At 45.4% G+C, this 24,105-nt stretch overlaps 1 protein-coding gene across 2 annotated transcripts in view; it reads right to left on the reverse strand.

Moving 5' to 3' along the window:
- LOC147033877 (neuronal vesicle trafficking-associated protein 1-like) overlaps nt 1-24,105 on the reverse strand; it is a 51,366-nt gene that overhangs the window by 24,322 nt on the left and 2,939 nt on the right. For both annotated transcript variants that reach the window (XM_085872102.1, XM_085872099.1), the window contains exons 2-3: nt 10,538-10,702; nt 1,102-1,200 (exon numbers count right to left, since the gene is read on the reverse strand). In XM_085872102.1, the coding sequence (XP_085728228.1) occupies nt 1,102-1,200; nt 10,538-10,672 (234 nt within the window). In that variant the 5' untranslated portion in view covers nt 10,673-10,702. The remainder of the gene's footprint in view (nt 1-1,101; nt 1,201-10,537; nt 10,703-24,105) is intronic.

The following is a 24,105-nucleotide window of genomic DNA, read 5'->3' on the forward strand; positions in this document are numbered from 1 at the left end:
TGTTGGGCAGGTGAGTTATGGAAGTTCAGAGAACATGGTGGGGAACCTTTTCATTCTTTTTGCTGAACACTAGGCTAGGTGAAGTAAGAATTCAGTTGATTTGGTCCCGGATGAAAGCATAACTAAAATTGAATGATATTCTGAATAATGAGCCAGTCTGTTATTGAATATTCTGTATACTATAAGGAATCAATCATTTATGATGAAGCATGGTCGGGTTAGGGTTGTAGAGGAAGAATGGGCTTGATGTGTATGTGAATTGTATGTTGTTAATGGAACATTTTGAACACTCCATATAGCTCTGAGCTATCCTGTAATCTTCCTTGAATCTTGACAAAGGAAACCATGAACAAGATGAGCAGGCTATCACCTTTCATAAAGGATACTTTGTGCAATTCCAGCAACAACAGAAGTGAAGACTGGATTACTAGCTTAAGTACGAAGGAAAGTAAAGGGATCTTAGAATAGATGCTAACTCTAGTCCAGCACGCACGCACACACACACACACACACACACACACACACACACACACACACACACACACACACACACACACACACACACACACACACACACACACACACACACACACACACACACACACACACACACACACACACACACACACACACACACAGCAAGCTGGTTCACCCAATCAAGATCTGGTTATTTATACAATTTAGCAAACCATCAAGAAGACGAGAAGGGCACTCGGTAGAGCGCATACCTCCACCACGCTGATTAGTTTATGTTTTGTATCCCACTGATAGGCCAAATCTGGACATGAAGTAAAGTTTAATCAGCTTGTTCTTTTCACCTAACCAACTCATCCACCAAGTTTCGTCCGAATCTGTCCACAATTTTTTGAGATATCCTGCACACAAACAGACAGACAGGGGGTGAAAACATAACCTCCTTCCACCTTCGGTGGTGAAGGGAACAAAGAAGTCCTTTATCTACGAATGAAAAGGTGCTCATTAAAATAGAACCAAAAAGAAAAAAATGGAAAGATGAATGAAGAACATGCAAATTAAGAATGAAGGAGAGAAAGGGAATTAAAGTATGAAGATGATTTTGCCAGAATCAGAGTTTGTCCATACCTTGAATTTCTCCGAGACTCCATCACCGATGTCAATTGCGAGCTCTGCGATCCGATGGAACTTCTTTGGGTCAAAGTCGGTACGAGTTTTCACTTTCTCCTGTGAAATGGATGCAAGGGGAGTGAAAAGATTTGGGAAAAAGAAATACAATTTCGATTATAGTGGGCAAAGAGTTTGAAGATCAATCAATCAAGTTACGATTTTGAAGATTGTGCTGTTACTCAGATTGTCAAAACAATGACATGTTTCAATGTCCTCTTTGGTATGTCCATGATTCATTCCTCAGAGGCATTTAAAGTTGGCTGGATCTTCTATCCAATTGTGCTATCGAATAAATTGTGCCAAAATCCCAAGATCGCTAAGACCCACAAGACCCCAAAGACCTGTAAGGCCCCAGAGACCTGTAAGACCCTTAACATCCTTCAGACAGATTATATAGCTTGGACCCTTGACCATTTAGAGCTTTAGACCACTTTAACCTTATCGGACCCTTTTTCCATGCTTGAGAGTTGAAGACCCTTCTGACCCCTTAGACGCCAACTACAATTGGAACGTACCCTTTAGATTAGACCATCTGGAACATTTGAAGCGCACACCACACATACATCTATAATCTTTTTCAAAACACAGACTATACATTTTTCAGCAAGTAATGCGCAAATTCGACCCACCCAGATGGTGGCTACTCTGATATCATTAATATATACCCTGCGATATGTTCACTTTAATTTACACCCTGCGAGAAAAAAAAAATTGTGGGAGGAGGTAGGGGGAGGGGAGTGAGGTAGAAGGTTGGAGGAGATGAGAGGAGGAAGGGGAAAGGGTGGGGTGGGATGGAGATGGGGTAGGGGTGGGGTGTTATTCCGGAGGGAGGGGGTGGGGTGGGATGCGGGATGGGAAGGGGTCCGGCGTTGCTGGGTCTGCAGGGCAACGCTGGGTACTTTTGCCAGTTTATAAAGAAATTCACAATTCACTCTCAGAACCAAAAATGTTGAAAGTACAGTGGCCTGCAAAAGTATTCACCCCCACAAAAAATGCCACATTTAGATGAATTACATATTATGTAGAAACAATTTTTCTGAATGAACTTTTTTATTCATACCTGAAGAGATCAAACGAAACACTGTTTTTGTTGAAGGAGGTGACATGTCAGGAAAACCGCAAAAAAACACAAACAAATAAAAATTCTTCTTCTTCTTCTTCTTCTTTCGGCTGCTCCCATTTGGGGTCGCCACAGCGGATCATCCGTATGATCCGCATAGTGATTTGGCACATGCTTTACGCCGGATGCCCTTCCTGACGCAACCCTGGTCGCCTACAAACAAACAAATCAAAATTCACTGGTTGTAAAAATATTCATCCCCTGAGGTCAGTACTTGGTGGAAGCACCTTTTGCAGCAATAACTGGTACGAGTCTTTTTGGTTTTGTCTCAACCAGGTTTGTACAGTGAGATGGTGAAATCTTCACCCATTCTTCACGTGAAAATTGCTCCAGTTCTGCCAAGTATGATTGGGATCGTCGATGGACTACAATCTTCAAGTCTCACCATGAATGTTCAATTGGGTTCAAGTCAGGACTTTGACTGGGCCACTCAAGAACGTTTATTTTCTTCTTATTCAGTTAATCCACTCTGGCTTCAGCTTTGTGCTTCGGATCGTTGTCCTGCTGAAATGTGAATCTCGTACCCAGTTTCAGATTCATGGCCGACTCGAGCAGGTTTTCGTCAAGGATTCTCATGTACTTTGCACTGTCCATTGTCCCTTCTATCAAGACAAGCTTGCCAGTCCATGCTGATGAAAAAGCAGCCCCATAACAGGATGCTGCCACCATCGATGCTGTGTGGAGGTCAGGTCAGGTATGGGAGCATGCACCGGAGCAGAGTGTTGCTGAATCCACTTTCTGCCAGTACTCCAGGGGCCTCTGTCTGGCCATCCCCCAGGCAAATGCCTGGTCCATCCCCATCTCCTTGAGATGCTGATCAACCTGCTGTAACCATGAGGCCCATGGTCAGCCCATTGGCCTCCTCCACTCACGAGGTTCCCTTGCTGAGAGAATCTGGTGAGCAGGATCAACATCAGGAAAAAGAGCCACATGTCCATACAGCCACAGCTGACGCTAATGTACGATGCAGGTATGAAATATCATTTGAGTCTCTCTCACCAACCGCTCGTTGGACACAAAGTCTGACCAGCGATAGCCAAGGATTCTTTGAAGAGACCTGATCCCAAAGGAATTAAGTCTACATCTCAGATCCCTGGTCAGAGTCCAAGTCTCACATCCATAGAGCAATACTGGAAGCACCAAGGACCTGAAGACTAAGACTTTCGTACTCCTGCACAGGTACCAAAAATGTTACACCCCATAGATCCATTGAATCCATGACTACCCAGGCTCAACCAAGATGTCTGTTGACCTCTGGCTCACAGCCAGCAAAGACATGAAAATCATTACCAAGGTAAGTGAATCTCTCCGTGACCTTAACATCCTCAAAACAAACAGGTACAGACAGGATAGCAGCATCCAAGATGTCATTGAAAGCCTGGATCTTAGCTTTGACCCAGGAAACCTGTAATCCCAGCGGCTCCGACTCCTCATTCAACACATCAAGGGACCCCAAAAGGATATCTAGAGTTTCTGGAAAGATGACTGCATCATCTGCGAAATCAAGGTCAGAGATCTTGACATTCCCAAATGATGCACCGCAGCTTGATCTCTCCGACATCCTCCCTCCCCAGAATCCAGTCCATACAAATGCTGAAAAGTGTGGGGGCTCAGACACACCCCTGATGAACTCCAGTAACAAATGGAAATAAGTCAGAGATGGCATCACCACACATCACAGCACTCTCACTACCAGAGTGTAGTTCAGACATCAGATCGATCAGTATTGGTGGTACCTCACGAAGACCAAGAATCCTCCAGAGGGCATCCCAATTCACTGAATCGAACGCTTTACAGAGATCAACATAGGCTGCAAGCAGCCCCTACCGAAACTCTTGCCTAATTTCTGTGATGACCCGAACAGTAAGGGTACGGTCAATCGTTGACCTCTTTGGTGTAAAGCCTGACTGCTCTGGACGCTGTTGCTAAAGCAGATGGTGGTGAACCCTATGAAGAATTATCTGAGCAAAGACCTTTTCCGGCACTGAGAGGAGTGTCATACCTAGGTAGATGTTGCAGTCTTGGCGATCATCCTTCCCTTTCCAGAGAGGGGCAACAAGGCCCCTCTTCCAGTCAGTTGGGATGATGCCCGTTTTCCAGGCAGAGCAGAGAACTGCATGCAACGACACGAGTGCAGCATTTCCACCAGCCTTGAGAAGTTCAGCATGGATGCCACAGATCCCTGGAGCTTTGACCCGTTTCAACCGGTTCACCGCAGCCTGTGTTTCCACAAGCGAAGGTGGACCACAGTTGATTCGAGGGTCAGCAACAGGGATTGTAACACCCTTGACGCCCAACTCGACAGCTGGGGGATCTGCCTGGTACAACTGCTCAAAGTAACCGGCCCAGCGGGCCTTCACTTTGAACTCCTCTTTCAAGAACCCTACACCCTCCAATCTAACTCCAGTACACCGAGGAATGGGCTTGGATGAACGCAATGCGCAAATTCCCCGATAAGCAAGACGAGAATCACTTTACCACAGATGATGCCCTACCCCCTCACAGATTCCTTGCACATCGGCCTCCTTGTCCACCCTTAGTGCACGTACAGTTTTACTCCTCAGCTCCCTGAACAGCTCAGCTCTGCCATTAACCCTGGCCCTGTGACTCTGGTCGATGGTATCCAGTGTCCCTTCAGAGACAAAATTCTTCTTCACCCGACGGTGAGTTCCAAGACATCCACCGGCAACATCAAGGACGGTGGTCTTGAAGGTAATCCATAACTCTTCAGGACCCCCCAAAGCACCCAGACACCCCAAATGCCCACTCAGCCTGTTCGCAAACTCCTCAACTACTCTCTCATCCTTGAGCTTGCCAACATCCAGCCTAGGCTGGGATGGTACCATTCTCCTGAATTTAAGCTGCAACTTCAAAGTTGCTATAATAAGCCTGTGGTCAGTATTGAGGAACTGAGCACTCCGGTAGATGCTGCAGTTCTGGATCATCCTCCATTGACCATCAACAAGCACGTGGTCAATCTCCTTTGCCACACCACCAGCGTTGGAATACCAAGTCCAGCGATGAGCTTGTGGGTGCTGAAACCATGAACCAGCCACCCTAAGTCCATGACTTCTTGCAAAGTCAAGGAACTTAGTGCTATTCTGGTTCACAGTTCCTGACCCATGGGGACCAACACACACCTCATAACCATCCCGATCAGTTCCAGTCGATGCACTGAAATCCCCCAAGACTAGAAGTGTATCTCACCTGGGGCACCGATCAACAACAGTCTTGAGCATGGCATAGAATGCGTCGTTCACGGTGAGATCACTCGCCTCAGTCGGAGCATAAACAGAGACCAGGGAAATGACACCCAGGGAGTGACGAATCCTTAATGTCATAATACGCTCGTTGACCGGTGTTACCTCAATTATCATTGGAGTCAGCTTTTTGGACACAGCTACAGCAACTCCTTGGGCATGGTAACTATCAAAGCGACCAGACCAATAGTAGGTGTAATTACCTGCTGTGATCTCGCCACAATCTGGTCTCCATACCTCAAAGAGTGCTGCAATATCGATGTCCAAATGCTTGAGCTCAGATAATAACAGGGACAGATGATCATCCTCTCTTTGGCATAGGACATTCCAGGCACCCACCCGAAGGGACTGCCTCAGGTTAACCCAAGGAGACCGTCGTCGGGTGGACGATACCTCAGCACCACCCCGACATCCACTTCTGCAATCTGACCCAGGAAGGTTACCCTGTGGTTTCCCTCCTATCATCAAAGATTGGGGGATCCTGAGAGCTTTGGCTGAATCCCGTCATCCGGTGAGCTGCCCTGAGAAGTGCAGCTGCACATGAGGTACTCCCACGGAGTGGGTTTTCAGATTTTTTTGTTCTTTTGGAATGTTTTATGGAATTAAGGGTTTTACGGTGGCCGGAGTGAAAATCCCCCCACAAACCTCCTAATAAAAGATAACCCAAATGCAGGAGGACGTCCGCAGACACAGTTGGGCACTTGGTATAGATGGCCGTTGGCCCTTTAGCAGGGAGATATCTCCTCCACCCTTTGACAGGTTTTGTTCTTCAGCCTGCTGGGTGTCCATATCATCCACCCTCCTCACCACAATACTTGGTGGAGGAGACGGTTTAGTCACCGCCAACCCGACCATGGAACATGTTAGTACAGGTTTACATGGTACCAGTAGCAAGTCATAGGTATAATCTGACCTGACCTGACTAAGATGCTCAGATGCTCAGCCACCATAAACCAGTTATTTCTGAGCTAACTTTTTCTTTTCTGAGATACGTCTTGTTTAAAACCCCAAAAGGTCAAAACGATTGCGAGGCCAAACTTTCACGGTCCGTATTCATACTGAAAATCAAGAACAAGCGAGCGTTCGCCCTAGTGCTCCACAAGAGGTTCCCATCCTCCCTGAGCTCACCTTAGGAGACCTGCGTTACCGTTTCACAGGTGTACCGAGGAGTGTCCCCAGAGAGGTTCACCAGAGTCGAGCCGGAGTCGCGCGTCAGCTGACCCCTGGACTTCGCACAGAAAGGTGGGACCCCTGGCAGGCCAGTTCTATCAGGTAGTCCACACTTCCTGTCTCACCAGGTTAGTAAAAGAACATTGTCGAAGGGAAACTGGGCATATGCGTTGTGTGGGCTGTAGTAGGTCATCTTCCTCCTCCTCGTCTATACTCCTCCTGTTCTTCCCTTAAATCATCTTTCATTCATGGCTCATATTTGGTGGTTGCCATTTCATGCACCACACAGTAAAATTTGGTTTTCTCTCCTTCCCAAATTACTCTTTAACATTCTTCAAGTATATAATCGGATACAACGTGCTATTCGTATATTCTCTTGATTTCTTTTATTCACCTTATCGTACAACATCACACACAACATTCTGAAACACAGCACTGCAGCCAACCACAATTCAGATGACGGAGGAAATAACAATGTCCCTGCCTTTTCAAACATGCTTGGTGGAAAAACCTCTCAAGAAAGAAGCAGACTTGACTCGGGGGTGGACTGCAACTCAGGGATGATTGCCAGAAAAAGTTGGTGTTGGCTGGTGAGCACACCAATGAGAATGCACTGTTGGCATCAAAGGGTAAGCCATGACCTTTGCTCTCAGGAACTCCACCTCCATGAACTCTAAACCCCCAAGTCTCTGCCCCGCTCAAGCTGCTTAAAAGGCAGAATACCAGACGGATTATGGCCGTTCAAACATGCTGGGTCCTCCGGGACAACCTGCCTGTTTGTTTGTGGTGAGGAAGGAGAGACCACCATTGGAGTCTGTGCAAAAGCCAGGACAAGCTGCACCAGATGGCATGGGAGAATGGCACAATGGCTGATCGAGCACGAAGGAGGGCACAAGAGTACACCATACAGGAGGTCCCGGGTGCGGGGAGATATCTCCATTTTGACGTACACTTCTTCGCTTGTTATCCCTCTAATAATTGCTAATTCGTCAAGCTAGACTCACAAAGAGCATCACAATTATAAAGAGCAGTCGACAACTTCCCTCTTGACCCTTCCTGGCGAGGTTTTACATACACACCTCACATTTTCCTCGAAGCATATTACATCAACAACATTGTCTCATTTGCGTCTACACCATTCTGCTTTCCTCACCCCTCCATATTCCTCATTTGATTCCCATTTCGGGTTCGGCACACATCCGTCAAAGTGTGCCGTGGTGAGTCAAAGGCTGAACCAACACCTTACTCTTCCTCTATCTTGTTTCATTCCTATCTACATTTCCTTGGTATGATTCTGCTGGTGCTACGCCCTGTGTGTAGCTGATTAAGGTTAGATTGTAGAAGGGGAATAAGCTCTAAGGGTTAGAATCTGTTGTTTTGTGCCTTTTCTTGATTGTTTTCTGTGCCTGTGAATATGTGCCTTGCATGACTGATTATTGTGCTTGTCAATATGCGTTTGCTTATTTGGGTAAACAGTTTGTTTCCAACCAGTCCATTTCATCCCATTCTTTTTATTGGCTCGATTTAGTGTGTAAGACGAGATAGACGGGAAGTTATGCCCCATTCATCGGCTCCACAAGTAGCCAGTGCATACGCACAGTTCCACTTGGTCATACGTAATAGATAGATGGGTGCGCACTGAGAGTATGTACCACAATTGGCATTGCAAAACAACCGGAAAAAGTAATGCGTTTTCGAGTTGGGACCCTGCCACGTTTGGCGGCATCAATCGGCGCCCATAGTTGCTTGACAACCTGATGGGATGCCAACTTATCCGCACCATGGCGGCCTGTATAGTGGGGCAGATAACAGCAATTTTTGAGAGGAATCGTGCAAATGATGATACAAGCATAAAATTTGGCACATTTGTTCTCCAGGGGATTCTAATCAAATCTGCCTGATTGGCCATTTGAAAATCCAAATTTCGAAAGATTTGAAAAAAAAAAACTTCAAAAAAGTCAACATCATGAATCAATGTTGGATGCTGGCTGAGTTGGTGAAAGTTTCAGAAACATCATCAAAGACGTTCCAAGTCTGCCATGCAGTTTTCTTCCCTTTACCGCAGAAGGCAGACATGACGTCACATCCAGTCAACGCATTGAAGTATGGGATCCCTCTAGCTTTCTCAGGCTCTATTGCAGAAACTACCTCATGGACTGGAATCCATCCCACCTTGACTCCTTGGCCAAAGGCAATCCATATGTTCTCAAGACCTAGTTCCTGTAAGGATGGCAGTACAGATATTGCTATGACTAGTACGTCCGTGTCATTAGCCTTAATGATAATGGACTTGCGACCATCCGTCGTTGCATCCCTGGCGTGTACAAATATTCGAGTGTCAGCTTCTTCATGACAACATGGAGACACAGCATCCAGTGACTTCCTTGTGTTGCTAATGGCATCTTCTCCTTTTGTGAGAATGACTGTGCTTGTGGTCTGTGCTTCACACATCTTTTCCGCAAGGAAGTGAAACAGCTCATTCTTGTTGCTGTCATCTCAAAGAAAGCTTCTCCAGTGACTTGGGGTCTTACTGGTTCCTGTCACTCTTCTTCTGATTCCTTGCCCCCTTTTCGACCTTGCCTCAGACTTCAGACTTGACTTCTTGTACACATCAAACACGACGTTCACCCTCTCGTACCTGGCACCATAGGATTCCACCTTTGGGATGATGTCTTCTTTAGCATAGTCATCAAATATCTTTGAAGTGCGTGGAGGTAGGGCATTGATAAGTGCTGAGCCATCAATGATGACTGCATCTCCCCTTGGTTCTCTGTCTGGGATGTTCACTTGCGCTTCAAGAATTTCAGCCAGCTGGGGCTTCAAATTTGTTTGAAGTTTTTTTTTTTTTTCAAATTTTTCAAAATTTGGATTTTCAAATGGCCAATCAGGCAGATTTGATCAGAAAGCCTTGCAGAACAGAAATGCCAAATTTGATGCTTGTATCATAATTTGCACGATTTTTCTACTATCGACTACACTAGTAGAGCCGGAAGTCGGGAAGAATCCAAGTCCCCCTCATGGTGAACCCCAAACCCTGGGTCTGTAACATTATCAGGTTTTGTTAACAGTGTACACTCTGTGTAGTCATGTGAGTTTGTGTTTAATTTCTATGGAACGATGTCATATTAGCTTCTACTGATTTTTAACAAGCCAACCTGCAGTGATGTAAGCCAATATCAATGAAACCTCAGACTGATACCTTCATTTTGTTTTATCTAAAAACAATGCAGAAAAAGCATCAAAATCGTGAACTAAAACTCTAAGTAAGGATTGTCTGCTGATGCCTCTGCCCTCTATGTGAGAAATTAAAAACTCTTTCATGAGCCTTACAAACAAAAGTTGGCCAATTAGACGTTTAGCAATTTGTTAAAGGTTCAATGACCTTCACAGACGTTTAAACTCGAAGGAATATCTGAAAAGCAATTATTCACGAAAATGAGTTTTGCTAATTGCTTTAAAAATTACAATGTACTTGTCATCGTTGTTACTACAAGCCAAAGACGAACTTATTGGACAATTGTCCTGAAATGAACAAAATGGTTTTATTGAGATTTATTAACCACCAAACCAGAAGAGTAGAGCACAAAACACTAACAATGGATCGTAAGAAAACTGATCAAGAAAATTATTGAGTGCTCAGTGTGAAAATAATCAGTCTTGAAATAGTGAGAGAGGAGAAGAGAAAGAGAAGAGGGCAGGAGAGAGAGAGAGAGGACAAGGAGATTGGAAGAGAAGGGAATAGATGACAAGGGAAGAGGAGGGAGAGTTTGAGAAGCCAAATAAGACATTTGTGTAACATATAAGGGAAGAATATTCACCAAGTGATGCCATTCCAAACAAATACCTTTTCAGAAGTGTTTTGCTCCAACTGGCTCGCATCCAGTGAAGTGAGGAGTGGGGCAGTGTCCGTCTGTGTGTCACCATCGTCTTTGCTTGTATGTTTGTCGTCCTTCCCCTGCACATTACCCAGTTGCACCATGCTGACTAGCAGGCCCCTGCTAACGCGCCACTGCAAATGACAGGAAGCACATCATCATTTTTATATTGTAATGTTTGCTTACTGACTGCCAACTTCATGATGGAATTTTGATTCTATTGGTATACAGCTTAGTATCCAGTGGAAAGGACGAGTATGATGAGTATGCATGTATGTGAATATGTATGTATGTATATTAAGAACGGCAAAGGCAGAAATAGCTAAAGAACAGAAAATCCGCAGTCATTTATGGAGTTCCAGCAGAGATTTGGAAGACATGTGGAGTGGTGCTGCAACACCATCTTCACAACCTCCTGTAATCCATCTTGGAGAAAGAACAGGTTCCCCAACAATGGAAAGATGCAATATTTGTTTCTAATCACAAGAAGGGAAGCAAGTCAAAGTGCAGTGACGAAAGAGGGATCGCTCTTCTCTGTGTAGCTGCAAAGGTACCAAGTAGAATTTCTAAGATGAGATTGGCTCCCCAAATGAACAGCATCCTCCCAGAGAGTCAATGAGGCTATAGGAAGAATAGGTCATGCATCAACGTGATCTTTATTGTGAGACAATTCCAGGAGAAAAAAAGCAGGAAGCAGAACAGACCCCCCCCCCCCCCCAACATGGCATTTATTGACTTGATGAAAGCTTGTGACACAGTCAATAAACAGGCTCTCTGGCATCTTTTGCATAAACAAGAAGTAACTAGGAAGCTCGTCAACATCATATGAAGACTGCATGGGGGAATGAATGACCTCGTGAGAATCAAGAGAGATCTGTCCGAGCCTTTCACAAAAGAAATGAGATGTGTTAAGCTGTGTCATAGCCACTAATCAATTCAACCTTTTCTTTGCTTGGGTCATGACACTGGCCTTATCTGACGCTCCAGTTGATGTTGCATTGCAGTTTAAGATCAATTGGAAGCCGTTTGATTCTTGTGTTTCCCACAAGCCACTCAGTTTGCTGGTCAAGGACCTGCAGTTTACTGATGATGCTGCTCCGATTGCAGACAGTGAAGCTGGGCTGCAGAAAATCATCGACAGACTGATTGATACAGCATACCAAAAACCAAGATCATGTGCCAACCTTCTATTGACAGCCCTCCTCTGACACCATTGGTGTTTTCAGTGGGCATTGACAGACTGGAAGTAGACGAAACTTACAGGATCTGGGAACTACACTCTCCCAATATTTGTCACTGGATGATGAAATTAACCACCGGGTCTCACGAGCCTCCCGTGCCTTTGGGTACACTCTCTAAGAGAGTATGAAAGAGCACACACCTCACAGTGCACGTCAAGGTCGAAGCTTACCAAATACTAGTCCTACCTTCCCTCCTGTATGGAAGCCAAAATTCATGCACCTACATCTTCCACAGCAGGAGGATGGAGGCATTCGGGGCATCCACTGGTTCCACCATATACCAAACAATACCATACTCGTGAAGGCCCAGGTGACCAGGATCGAACCCCTGATTTGGGGTAACAGGGTTAAATGGCTCGGCCATCTAGAATGCATGGAGGACAATATACTTCCAAAAATAATCCTACTCTTTGGGGAGTTCAAGGTGGGGAAGAGAAGGCAGTGAAGAACTGCATCAGGAGGGATTTCAACGAGCTGAAGATTGATGAAGCTTCATGGTATAGCAAATGTCAGAGCAGGGCACTGTGGGAAAAGCTCCCAAGGGAGGGCATTAAGGAGCTGAACACCTGGTTGGCCAAGACTGTGGATCTGAAATGTAGGATGAGACACGATTGTGCTGCCCAACGTCCTCAGCTATTATTAGCCACCACCATAACCCTAACCTATATCAGAAAGCGTTCCCCGGTCCCCATGCCACAGGAGCATCCAGACCAACATGGGTGTGCTCATGCATTAGAGACAAGTACACAGCCAGCACCAGAATGCTCTCACCATTAGCGAACATTCCCACACCTGCTCCCAGTGCAGTCGCTCCCACCTGCTCCCAGCTTCCAGTCACAGAGAGGCCTTTCCCAGCTTGTGCATCAGGTACATAGGAATGCTTAGGTGCCCTCAGGCACAAGAGGCTCGGCTGAGCTGCCACATGATCACAGACGACATCCTGATCACCAACCACTTTACAGAGTGACATGCCCACTGTGCGGGAAAATTAGTACCCACAATGGCATCAGTCGTCCAAATGTCCGGGAAAGCCAGCCGAGTAAAGCTTGTGATTCTGTCTGGTTCACACATCACCAAATATGATGGAGAAATCATCATGTATGTATGTATGTATGTATGTATGTATGTATGTATGTATGTATGTATGTATGTACATTAAAACTTTAATGTCACTGGGAACGGAAAAGGGAAGAAAATAATTGAATTAATTAGATGTGCCTTCTAAATAAATTAATAAAGGGAATTGACAGTTTAAAACAATTGAAATTTGTATTATTTTTCCTCATTGACCTTTCATAAACGAGCAAGACATCCGTTAACAGCACGAGCTGTTAAAATCATAGAATGAGCAAAAACACCTCAAAAAACCTCACTTTGATGATGCAACTTAATCCAATTATTTTACACACAATGACAGAAATACAGCACAGTATACTGTCGTATTAGAAATAGTTTTGACACCGCACGTGAAAAGGCTGAATACCTAAACTCGGTGTTTGCATCGAAATCTTGTGTCAGAAACCCATCGCTTTCTGTACCCACCTTACCCAGTCGCACCCAGCTGTCCCTGGACTCTACCCACGTGACTTAAACACCTGCTCCTCTGATATTGCTCACCCTCTGTCTGTTCTATTCACCCTCTCATTTGCTCAAGGTCATCTGCCATATCCTTGGAAATCAGCAAACATCACTGCCCTGCATAAAAAAGGTGCAAAAACAGATCCCTGCATCTACAAACCAATCAGCCCTCTCCCAATCATCAGCAAGGTTGTGGAATCCATCATCACTTCAGACATTAAATCCTTCCTCTTCTCCAATGACTTGATTTCCGATCATCAATTTGGTTTCAGACCAGGTCACTCTACCCTGGATATGCTGCTTCTGCTCTCCCAACAATGGATGGAGGTCCTCAATGCTGGACATGAAATCAGAGCCATATCCCGAGACATGTCGCGTGCTTTTGACACAGTCTGGCACCCTGCCCTGCTCACCAAACTCTCTTCCTATGGTATCCAAAGCCATCTCCACTCATGGCTCACAGACTTCCTCTCCTGTCGCAGCCAACGTGTGGCCCTAAATGGTGTTCTCTCATCTCCTCTTCCTGTCCAGGCTGGAGTTCCTCAAGGCAGCGTTCTGGGCCCTGTTCTTTTTCTGGTTTTCATCAATGATCTCTCTGACTCTCTGAAAATCCTCTTTATCTCTTTGCTGATGACTTCTCCCTCTGCCGTACAATCTGTCATCCCTCAGACTGGCATGCAGCAGCTTCTTTGCTCTCTACAGATCTGGGTAAAATCACAAACTGGTCCAACACGTGGAACATGTCTTTCAATCCAGACAAATCTCACACTCTCACAATGTCTTTCCGAAAGGACCTTTTAGACCCCCCCCACCCACCCCCCATCTACTTTCTCCACAATCCTCTTGAAGAAGTCCTTTCATTCATGTTTCTGGGTCTCACTATCTGCCATGATCTTTCCTGGGAAAGCCACATTTTCAACCTGGCCTCCAAAGCCAGTCGCTGACTGGGAATCCTCCCTCGTGCAAAGTCCTTCCTTGACCCACCTGAGCTCCTGACCACATACAAAGCTTTTGTCTGCAGCCTGATGGAGTACTGCTCTCCCCTCTGGGCTGGTCCTCCTGCCTCTCACCTTTCTTGGCTTCACGCTGTGGAAACCAAGGCATTTCGGATCATTGATATCTCCCGCGGTGAGGCTGTCTTTGGGCATCCCACTCTCTCACCGCAGGCAGGTCGGTGGTCTTTCTGTCTCCTTCCTTCTCCTCTCCGGTCTCACCCCCCCCTACTTTGTGTGCAATATGTCCCCGTCCCCCCATATTTCCACAGGGCGCTTAAAGTCCACCAACAACCTCCTTCTGGTGAAACTACCAAAATTACGAATCACTGCTCACCTTCACTCTTTCATTCCTCTTTTTTCCTACCTTTGGAATAAACTCCCACACTCTCTTCAATCCCATTCTTCCCCCCAAGCCTTCAAAACAGCTGTTCACCACCACTTATCTTCCCCCATCCAAAACCATGATCTTTTCTATCCCCGTTAATCAAACTGTAAACGGTGCATTAAAGTATAATCACCCCAAGCTCACGAAGCGAAAAGCAGTGTTGAGCAATTGGTTCAATTTGTTTGTCTGTCGGTCTGTCCATCTACAAACGTTAGTTTATGATCGAGGAACTATTTCATTTACATGAAATGTTTTGAACACTGCAGAACACAAATCAGGACATGAATCAAAACACAAACCTGCAGTTTAGCAGAACTTCGGCTCTGAATTTGGCAAATTCTACAGAATGTCTTCCAATCGAACATGTGCAGAGAGGAGTAGTAATTTTGTTTTGTTTTTTTGCTCTGTATGCCTGTCTGGCAGTCAAACAAAATTAAAAAAAAATATTTCAAACAGGAAACCTACTGTTTTTAAGGACGTCATAAAGGACACAAACAACAGGCATGAATAACTAAAGTAAAGTGTTAAATAAGGTGGTGTAAAAGACGCTGCATCAGCGACGTAAACTACCGAAAAGAGTTTCTTTCTGCAATCTTTATAATCTTTATTTTATTTCAATTGAATCATGCACTTGAACACTGTAGAACACAAATTGGTTTTTTTTTAGTGTTCTGCAGTGTTCAATTAAATCGGAAGTTTCAAAAACCTGTTTAGCAGTACTTAGACAAAATATTATGTCATTTTACGTCATCTTGTCCAATCAAACTTGCTGCTCACAGACATCGCCAATGTCCTTTTTCTCAAGGCTGCATTGGGGTAAAGTGTTCTATAAATTATCGAGTTCAGAAAGTTTTAACTCAATATAGTTCAAATTTTGAGGCTTCAGCAAAACCGCTATCTTTTCCAACCAATGTCTATTCCTAACCAACATAACCAACACATTGTTCAACATCATCAGGTTGCTGCTGAGTAATTTCATGAATTGCACTTACAGTGATCATAGCCCTAAGTTCATTCAAAGAATGTGGCTTTAAAGAGTGAACAAGAGTTTTACAAAGCCCCATAAAATGTAGTCCAATGGGGGATGTGTCAGGAGAATGATGTGGCTGAGCAATTGGTCCACGTCTACCGATCAACTTGTCTGGGAAGAGGGAAGACCTCATTCAAGAACCGTTGCGCATTTGAAGCATAGTGGCAGGGATCCTAGTCTTGCTGGTACAGGGTGATATGTGAAAGATTTGATCATCGTAGTTCAAGAACAAAGAAATTCTACAACATTGAAAAGTACCATTCACCGGTGACTGTTGATTCCTCCAAAAAACAAAGAAAGGTCCAACGACGCACGACTCCTTGAGAGAACACCAGACATTGTTTTTCGGTGAGTCTCTTTAATGTTACCAGACTTCCTGAAGTTTTTCTGTCCCCCAAATGGTTGACTTCACCACTGATGTCGAAGTTGCCTCATCAGAAAACGTGAACTTGTCAAGAAACCCAGGAGAATTGTGGATTTAACAACAGCAATAATATCATTAATAATAATGAGAGACTTAGGCCTAAGTCACATTTGCTCTACGGCGAGGATACGGTGGCCGTACGCCCTCTGAATGGACAGAAACGTGCGGCGGCCGCAGAGTTTCTGCGGTGGCCTCAGGGTGGCCCTACGCCGTATGGCTATATTTTACAGGCCGTAGGGTCGCCGTGGAATTATAACGTGGAGTTATAACTTTTTTCATTTCTACGTTCGCCGTAGCAATTCGACAAGCCGAAACAAAAGAACTGGTTAAAAAAAAAATAAAAAAAAGAACCCACTCGTTACCGTCCGTCTGGCCGAACGTTCGCCTTACGGCCCCCCTGTGGTCACCTTGCGTCTGCCTTGAAAATTATATGGCCGCCGCAGGAACGCCCTAAGGTCACCGTGCGACATCAAATCAAAGACCATACGGCACCCCCACGTTTTTGGTCTCCACAATTTATAAATATGCCGTGCGGCTCCCCAAAAAATAAAAACATATGTGACTGCTACATTGTGTGACCGTGGAAATACTGCGGCCGCCCTATAATTGCTAGTGGCCGTAGATTTTCTAGACCCTACGGCCGCCGTGGCAAATGTGACTTAGGCCTTAATAGAACACGATACCCCGTGCACTGCACTCGTGTGAAGTTTATACATCAATTTTAATAAAATAATGGTTTTAAAGATCGTTAAAAAAAGTCTGGGGGTTCGGCACGACTAAAGCAGTTTTATACATCACCCTTACACACTCCAATAAGACAATGTTGAGGCGCAGTTTAGGAGATGGAGGCTTGATTGATCACGATAGAATGCAGCATCAAGCGGCATAGTACATGGCCATGTTGGTGGCCTCGTCTTCATATCTCTCTGTTTGGAGCACAGGCATCATCTCGACTGAATGGAAGAGGGGACTTGTTGTCCCTCTGGAAATGGAAGGGTGATTGCGAGGACTGCAACAGCTACTGAGGGGTGACGCTGCTCTCAGTGCCGGGCAAGGTCTTTGCTTGGATAATTCTTGAGAGGGTTTGCCACCGTCTTCTTGAGCACCAGCATCCAGAGCAGTCAATGATTGGCCGTATCCTTACACTTCAGGTCCTCAAACAAATGCAGGGGATGCTTGCATCCTATGTTGCTCTCCACTAAGCATTTGATTCAATGAATCGGGATGCCTTCTGGAGGATTCTCGGTCTTCATGAGTTGCCACCAAAACTGATCGATCTGATTTGTGAACTCTACTCTGGTACTGAGAGTGTTGTGAGATGTGATGGCTCCATCTTTGACTTATTTCCAGTTGTTGCACAAGTTAATCAGGGGTGTGTCCTACCCTCCACACTTTTCAGCACTTGCATGGGCTGGATTCTGGGGAGGATGTGAGAGAGATCAAGCTGCGGTGCATCGTTTGGGAATGTCATGATCTCTGACCTTGATTTCACAGATGATGCAGTCATCTTTGTGGAGACTCTGGATTTCCTGATGTGGGCCCTCGAGGTGCTGAATGAGGAGTCAGAGCCACTGGTATTATGAGATTCCTGGGTCAAAACTAAGATCCAGGCTTTCAATAACATCTTGGATGCTGCTATCTTGTCTGAACCTGCTTGTGGTGAGGATGTTGAGGTCACGGAGAGATTCACTTAGCTTCGCAGTGATATTCATGTCTCCGCATGTTGTGAGCCAGAGGTCAACAGACATTTGAGTAGGGCCTGGGGAGTCTTGGATTCACTGGATCATGGGGTGTGGCACTGTCGGTACCTATGCAGGAGGATGAAAGTCCGAGTCTTTAAGCCCTTGGTCCTTCCAGTCTTGCTATGCAAATGTGAGATTTGGACTCTGACCAAGGATCTGAGATAAAGACAACTCTTTCAGCACCAAGTCCCTTCAGAGAATCCTTGGCTATTGCTGGTTATTCTTTGTGTCTGACAAGCAGTTGCTGAGAGAGACTCAGATGAGATTTGTTGCCTGTACCGCCATAAGCGTCAACTGCAGCTGTATCGACATGTGGCTCATTTTCCTGATGCTGATCCTGCTCACCAAATTCTCCCAGCGAGGGAACCTCATCAGTGGAGGAAGCCAATGAGCCCATCACATGCCTCGTGGTTGCAGCAGGTTGATCAGCAACTCAAGGAGGTGGGGATGGGCCAGGCATCTGCCTGGGGGATAGCTAGATGGAGGACCCTGGAGTCCCGGCAGAAAGTGGATGAGGCGATGTGCTGCTGCAGCGCACGCTCCCATACCTGACCTGAACTTCACCCCAATACTGTACTCTTAAATGCCATGCCCTCTCATGCTATATATCGATATATAGCATGATTCTTGGAAGTATTATGAAGGTGATTTGTGTTCTTGTGTTCAAGTATATATAATTCAATTTAGATCAAGGCTTTAAGAGGTTTAAAGTCATATAAATAAATGAATTCTGGGGTTTACCACTGTTTTGCTTGGTGTCTATTGTCACCCTGTCAAATACATTACATTTTTTTTCATGCCTGGTGTTTGTGTCCTTTATAACATCCTTTAAACAGTAAGTTTCCTGTTTGGAATGATTTTCAATTTTGTTTTACTGCCAGGCAGACAGACAGAGAGTAAAAATATTATCTCGCTCCTTTCTGTGCATGTGTGATTAGGACAAATTCAGAGCCAAAGTATGGTAAAATGGCAAATTTGTCTTCACATTCATGTTCAAAATATAAGATTTCATTTAAATAAGTTTTTCCTCAATCATAAAATGATGATCATAAACTGATCAGATGGACGGATGGACATGAAACAATTGCATGACCCCACTTTTCACTTCGCATGTGCAGGGTAACAACATTAACAAAACTCGATTAATTATGTTAAATGAACCAAGAAAAACTCGAAAAATGTGAAGGAGGTGGGGTTGGGACTTGTAGGTAGGGATGCCAGCCCAGCAGAGAGAGCAGCACTCAATCAAGCTGCAGAAGTAGGCCTTGCAGGTGAACAGGAGTTCAGGTGTGCCAAGGAAGGACTTTGTATTATGAAGTATGCCAGGTTAGCGACTGACTTTGGAGGCCAACTTTGAAATGTGGTTTGCCCAAGAAAGATAATGGCAGATCATGACACCTAGGAGTTTGAGTGACTGAACTTCCTTCCTCAAAAGGATTGTTAATTCCTGGTGTTGGCTTAGAGGTTAGGATGGCTGGCTTGGGAACTTGGGGTCCTGAGTTTGAGCCCCTTTTCATCATTGAATTAACAGCCGGTGGGGTTGACTCAGCCTGTCAGCCTTCCGAGGTCGGCGAAATGAGTACCAGTGTCCTGGTAATAGGGGCATTGCATCAGTGGCACAGCTGCGCCCTGAGCCAATGATGCTACATACAGCATTGTGCTGCATATGAAGGAGGAGGAGGATTGTTAAGAAAGTATAAGGGTGGGGAGAGAGAGAGAGAGAGAGAGAGAGAGAGAGAGGTGAGAGAGAGAGAGAGAGAGAGAGAGAGAGAGAGAGAGAGAGAGAGAGAGAGAGAGAGAGAGAGAGAGAGAGAGAGAGAGAGAGAGAGAGAGAGAGAGAGAGAGAGAGAGAGAGAGAGAGAGAGAGAGAGAGAGAGAGAGAGATTCTGTGGAGGAATTCCCAGGCAGAGTTAACATCAGGGGCGGTAGCTTTTGGAGACCAGTCCTGAATTGAAACGGCTGATTGGAATCCCTTCCAATCTGCCCGAGTGAAACACCAGACTCACCAGCACTGAGACTGTCCTTTGAGAATAGCCAGAGAAATGGTGACTCTCACAAGCGTTTGAGCAGATGAACCAAATGGAGCAGAGGAAGAGCAGGAAACATTGGCGGGGAAGTTGGTCATCACCAAGTCCAAAGGGAGGATTTTTGATTGGGAGAAATCCGGGTTGAAAAGTTCACAGATCGAGTCAGTCCAATGGACTCACAGAAGTCCTTTGGTAAAGTGCCAGGGCTGGTGAGAGAGAAATCAACACCCAGCCAATTTGCATGAAATCGCCACATATGAGGGAGAGAGAGTTGGAATGAGTGGTTAAAAGTTTGTCCATGCTGTCTGAGAGAAATGTAGATGGAGTCGTCCGTGTTTGGAGGATGATAAAACACACAGCCAAACAAGAGGTGGAGGGGAAGTCACTTGCAAAGGTACTCCTGGTGATTACGAGTTGTGAGATCAGTACAAGGACAGTGAAGAATTGAGTCCTTAATGTCAAGGGCAACTCTGCTGGCAGGGCAGAGTTCAGGCCTATCAAATCAGAGGAGACACTAAGAAGTCAGGGACATCTTGTGAGAGGTGGGATTCTGTTAAACAGATGATGTCCAGTTTATCAGCAGCGGCCTGAATTGAGAGATCTAGCGGTTTGGAGCAGAGGCCTCGGATGTTTGAGGTTCACACAGTTAGGGACAGGGGAAGAGACGTTGGGACGGTGCAAGGTGGGGCGAGGGCTTTGATGGGGAAAGGTGAATGGGAGGCTTTGAGGGGGTGGGGTTTGGGGGAAGTTTTTCTCGTGTGGGTTGAGGGGAAGGTTTCAGAAGGTGGAGTGAGGAGGGATAAAGAAAGAGGGGACATGAAACTTTGAGGCAGTTGGTGAGGGGGGGATGCGGTAAGAGGGGACATGACGTGAAGGGATGCTGAAAAGGGGGATATCAGGAATGAAGTACAGGTAGAAGTAAATTCAAGTAGAACGAGATCCTTTTGGAGTGAAAAATAAAGTTTTCTTTTGTTTGTTTTCTTTCTTTGTAGAGTGGAGGGGACATAGGACAACGTTGAGGAGCTCAAAAGTACAATATTTGGGGGGGAAAAGGAAGCAAAATGAGGAACAAAAGGAAGCATGACTTCAAAAGGGACACAGAGTTTTCACAGGGGCTCTCCGAAGAGTTGGCCTTGGCAACACTAAAACTAATTCAACAATACAGAACAACAAAGTACGATTCAACATGGAAAATTGGATGAAAACACAAAACAGCAAGACAGGGATGAAGATATAACAGAAAAACATGATGGATCTGGTTCAGAAAACTTAGCTTTGATTGAGGTGGAAGCAGCAGCCACATATTCAACCTACACGTTACAGCGTCCTCTCTGAGTCCGAGAGGTTGGTGGTTCGAACACTCACCTCTGAGTGTACATACATTATACACACACACCCACCACCCAGTTGTCCATCTTGGGTTCAACACACACCTGATGTTTCACATGCAAAGTGACATGTCATTGGGTTTGCCATCTCTAGTGTGGACATTAAGCCGGAAGAATCATCTGTCAGTGCTGGTAGTTAGCGAATGTTAAATAACCCGTGGTGTCTTTCAAGAAAAGTTGGTGAGTTATATCCAGTACCCTGCAAAAATGACAAATTCCCGCCAAATTCACCTTCAGTAGAGCATCAGACTTGAGCAGCCGCTTCATGAAAGACTTGGGGGGACAAAAAACGTTCCCCAGGCAACCCAACAAGAAGGTAGGAATGATTGGACCACTAACCTAGTAAGTGCAACATATCGAGATGAGACCACATTACTGTCGTGGGTACCAAGAAGCAAGTATCACACCAGCTATCGCTGCATGTTGCCTCACCAATAAGAAATGAATGGCAAACATTAACCTGTATGTGGGACACAAAACAGTTCTTGGGGCAGTCATGAACAATTTGTATACCAACAAGGAGCTGATACTCTTGGATCCCCGTCTTTTGTTTGGTATGACAAACACATCTGTGTGATATGAAAGCTAAATCCTGAACGTTTTCTGAAATATCATGCACGCAAGCCAAATTACCGAGATGGTTGCCATGGCAACATAATTAAGCCAATCCCCCACCATGATCGAATCAGATTGAAAAATGTCATCAAGAATAGATATTTGCAAGATGAAAGCTAAATGTTCAACGGTTTTTGAAATATCGTGTACACATAGTACACATAGTACGTGTGTACTGATGATCGGTCGGTCGGACGGGGCCCATTTTGATGTGTCCCCGTCTCCGATCTTGTCAGAGGGGTGGGGGACAAAAAGGCTCTTCTGGCGAAACGGTTGTATAGGCTCTACCTATTAGGCATGAGCATAGCAGAGCTACAGCCTCTACATCTCTGTTGGATTGCATTGCAGCCAATGGAGGAATTTGGGTTGATCTCGACTGCAGTAACGGGGTCTGATCTCGACTTACTGTCTTGACTCCAGTGAGGAGCTTTTGCTGCATGTTGACAAGGGCCAACAAGCCGGAAAAACGTGTCCGTGGATGTTCTCTCTCCGACCAGGGTGGACCGGTCTGTAAAATTGAGAATTTAATTATCTTCCAGGCAACGGCTGCAGTGCAATCCTACTGAGAAGTAGGGGGCTGTGGCTCATGTAAGCTTATGCCGAATAGGCAAAGCCTATGTAACTGCTCAACCAGCAGAGCCTTAAAAAAAACAAATGTACATAGTATATAAACAGAACTTGGACAGGAAAATAAAGCTTAATGTACATTAGTTTGCCCATTGTTCAATTTGTGTTATCGAATTGGAGTTCATAGCACAGCACTTCCATGCTGTTTACGTCTCCTTGTATCTACACTTCAATCTTGGAAGTAACAAGCAAGTGCTATCATTAAGGTGAGTAGGCCGTTTGTGACTCTCCCAAGCACCTGTACTTAAAGGTCCAACGATGATACACCATCTCCGCTATCTGACGTTCCCTTCCCTTATGTAGCCGACGGTGTATCCGCTCCCTCGTAGAGAGGTCCATGATTTATTGGGCAAGTTGCATGATTTGTCAAACAGGTGTTGTTTCACGTTTTTCTCATCGGTATGATATTGTTCCAATTTGTCTGCACTCATTTCACAGGATCTGCAACTCAGACCTGCGGGAAAGGTTTGGATCTGGTTCTCTTTATGCAAGATGCGTCCGTGCATCGATTATCTCCGTAGTTTGTGTGCATGTGATCCACCGATGATTAAACCAACACGAATTGTCTTTCATCTTTTCTACAATTCATTTCTTTTCACCGACTCTTTGATCCATTACCCTCATCACCTGCCCCCCACACCCCCCCCCAACTCCCTCACAAACGCCTCCCATGTCCTTGTTCAGATGTCTCAATCAACCACAGAGCAGAGTTCCACAAATATCGAGCTCCTGAGTGAGCGTCTGAAACAAAACTCACAGATCAATGGACATTTATCAGGGAAACTAAAGCCGATGGGGTCTAATTTGCCCAGTTGAAATGAAAGCCACTTTCCCTGGCTCGAAGAAACACCTCGAGACTGAGGTCCGTACTGTCTGCAGAAGGTGAACTGCACTACACCTGCACCCTTCCCATTCGCGTGAGATTTTCATATTTTGTTTGACTCTCTTATTCACTTTCCCCTTTGGGTGATAAAAGGTGCTTTCCCATTGCTCGTTGTCTGAGGTAGAGACTTGTACCGTTTTATGGTAATAGAGGCTTTGCACTGAGCAAGGAAAATAAATGGAAGATATTTATACGTAAGAGGATTGTAAGGTGACGGCTCTGGGATCAAGAGGCCTCGGGAAGCATTCAATCTGTATGCGGATCCCGCTCGAATGCCGCAGCCCCTGGAATAAAGGGGCCGATGACGTCGGTATTTTTTCCAATAAGGCCCCGGCCGTACGAACCCTCGATTTTATCCAATAAAGCCCCGGCTACGTACAGATTTCGGTTTTGTCCAATAGGTCCCCAGCCGTACGGATGTCATTGTTGTCCAATAAGGCCCTGGTCGGTTGTACGAACGTAAGTTTTGTCCAATGGGTCCCCAGCTGTACAAACGCCAGTTTTATCCAATAAGGCCCTGGCTGGACAGAGAGTGGTTTTGTCCAATAAGTTCCCAGTCATACAGATGCCATTGTTGTCCAATAAAGCCCTGGCCTTACGAA

This window comes from Eptatretus burgeri, chromosome 1 (genome assembly GCF_056783735.1).
Source record: "Eptatretus burgeri isolate ZD-2024b chromosome 1, Ebu_testis_v1, whole genome shotgun sequence".
NCBI classification, from domain to species: Eukaryota; Metazoa; Chordata; class Myxini; order Myxiniformes; family Myxinidae; genus Eptatretus; species Eptatretus burgeri.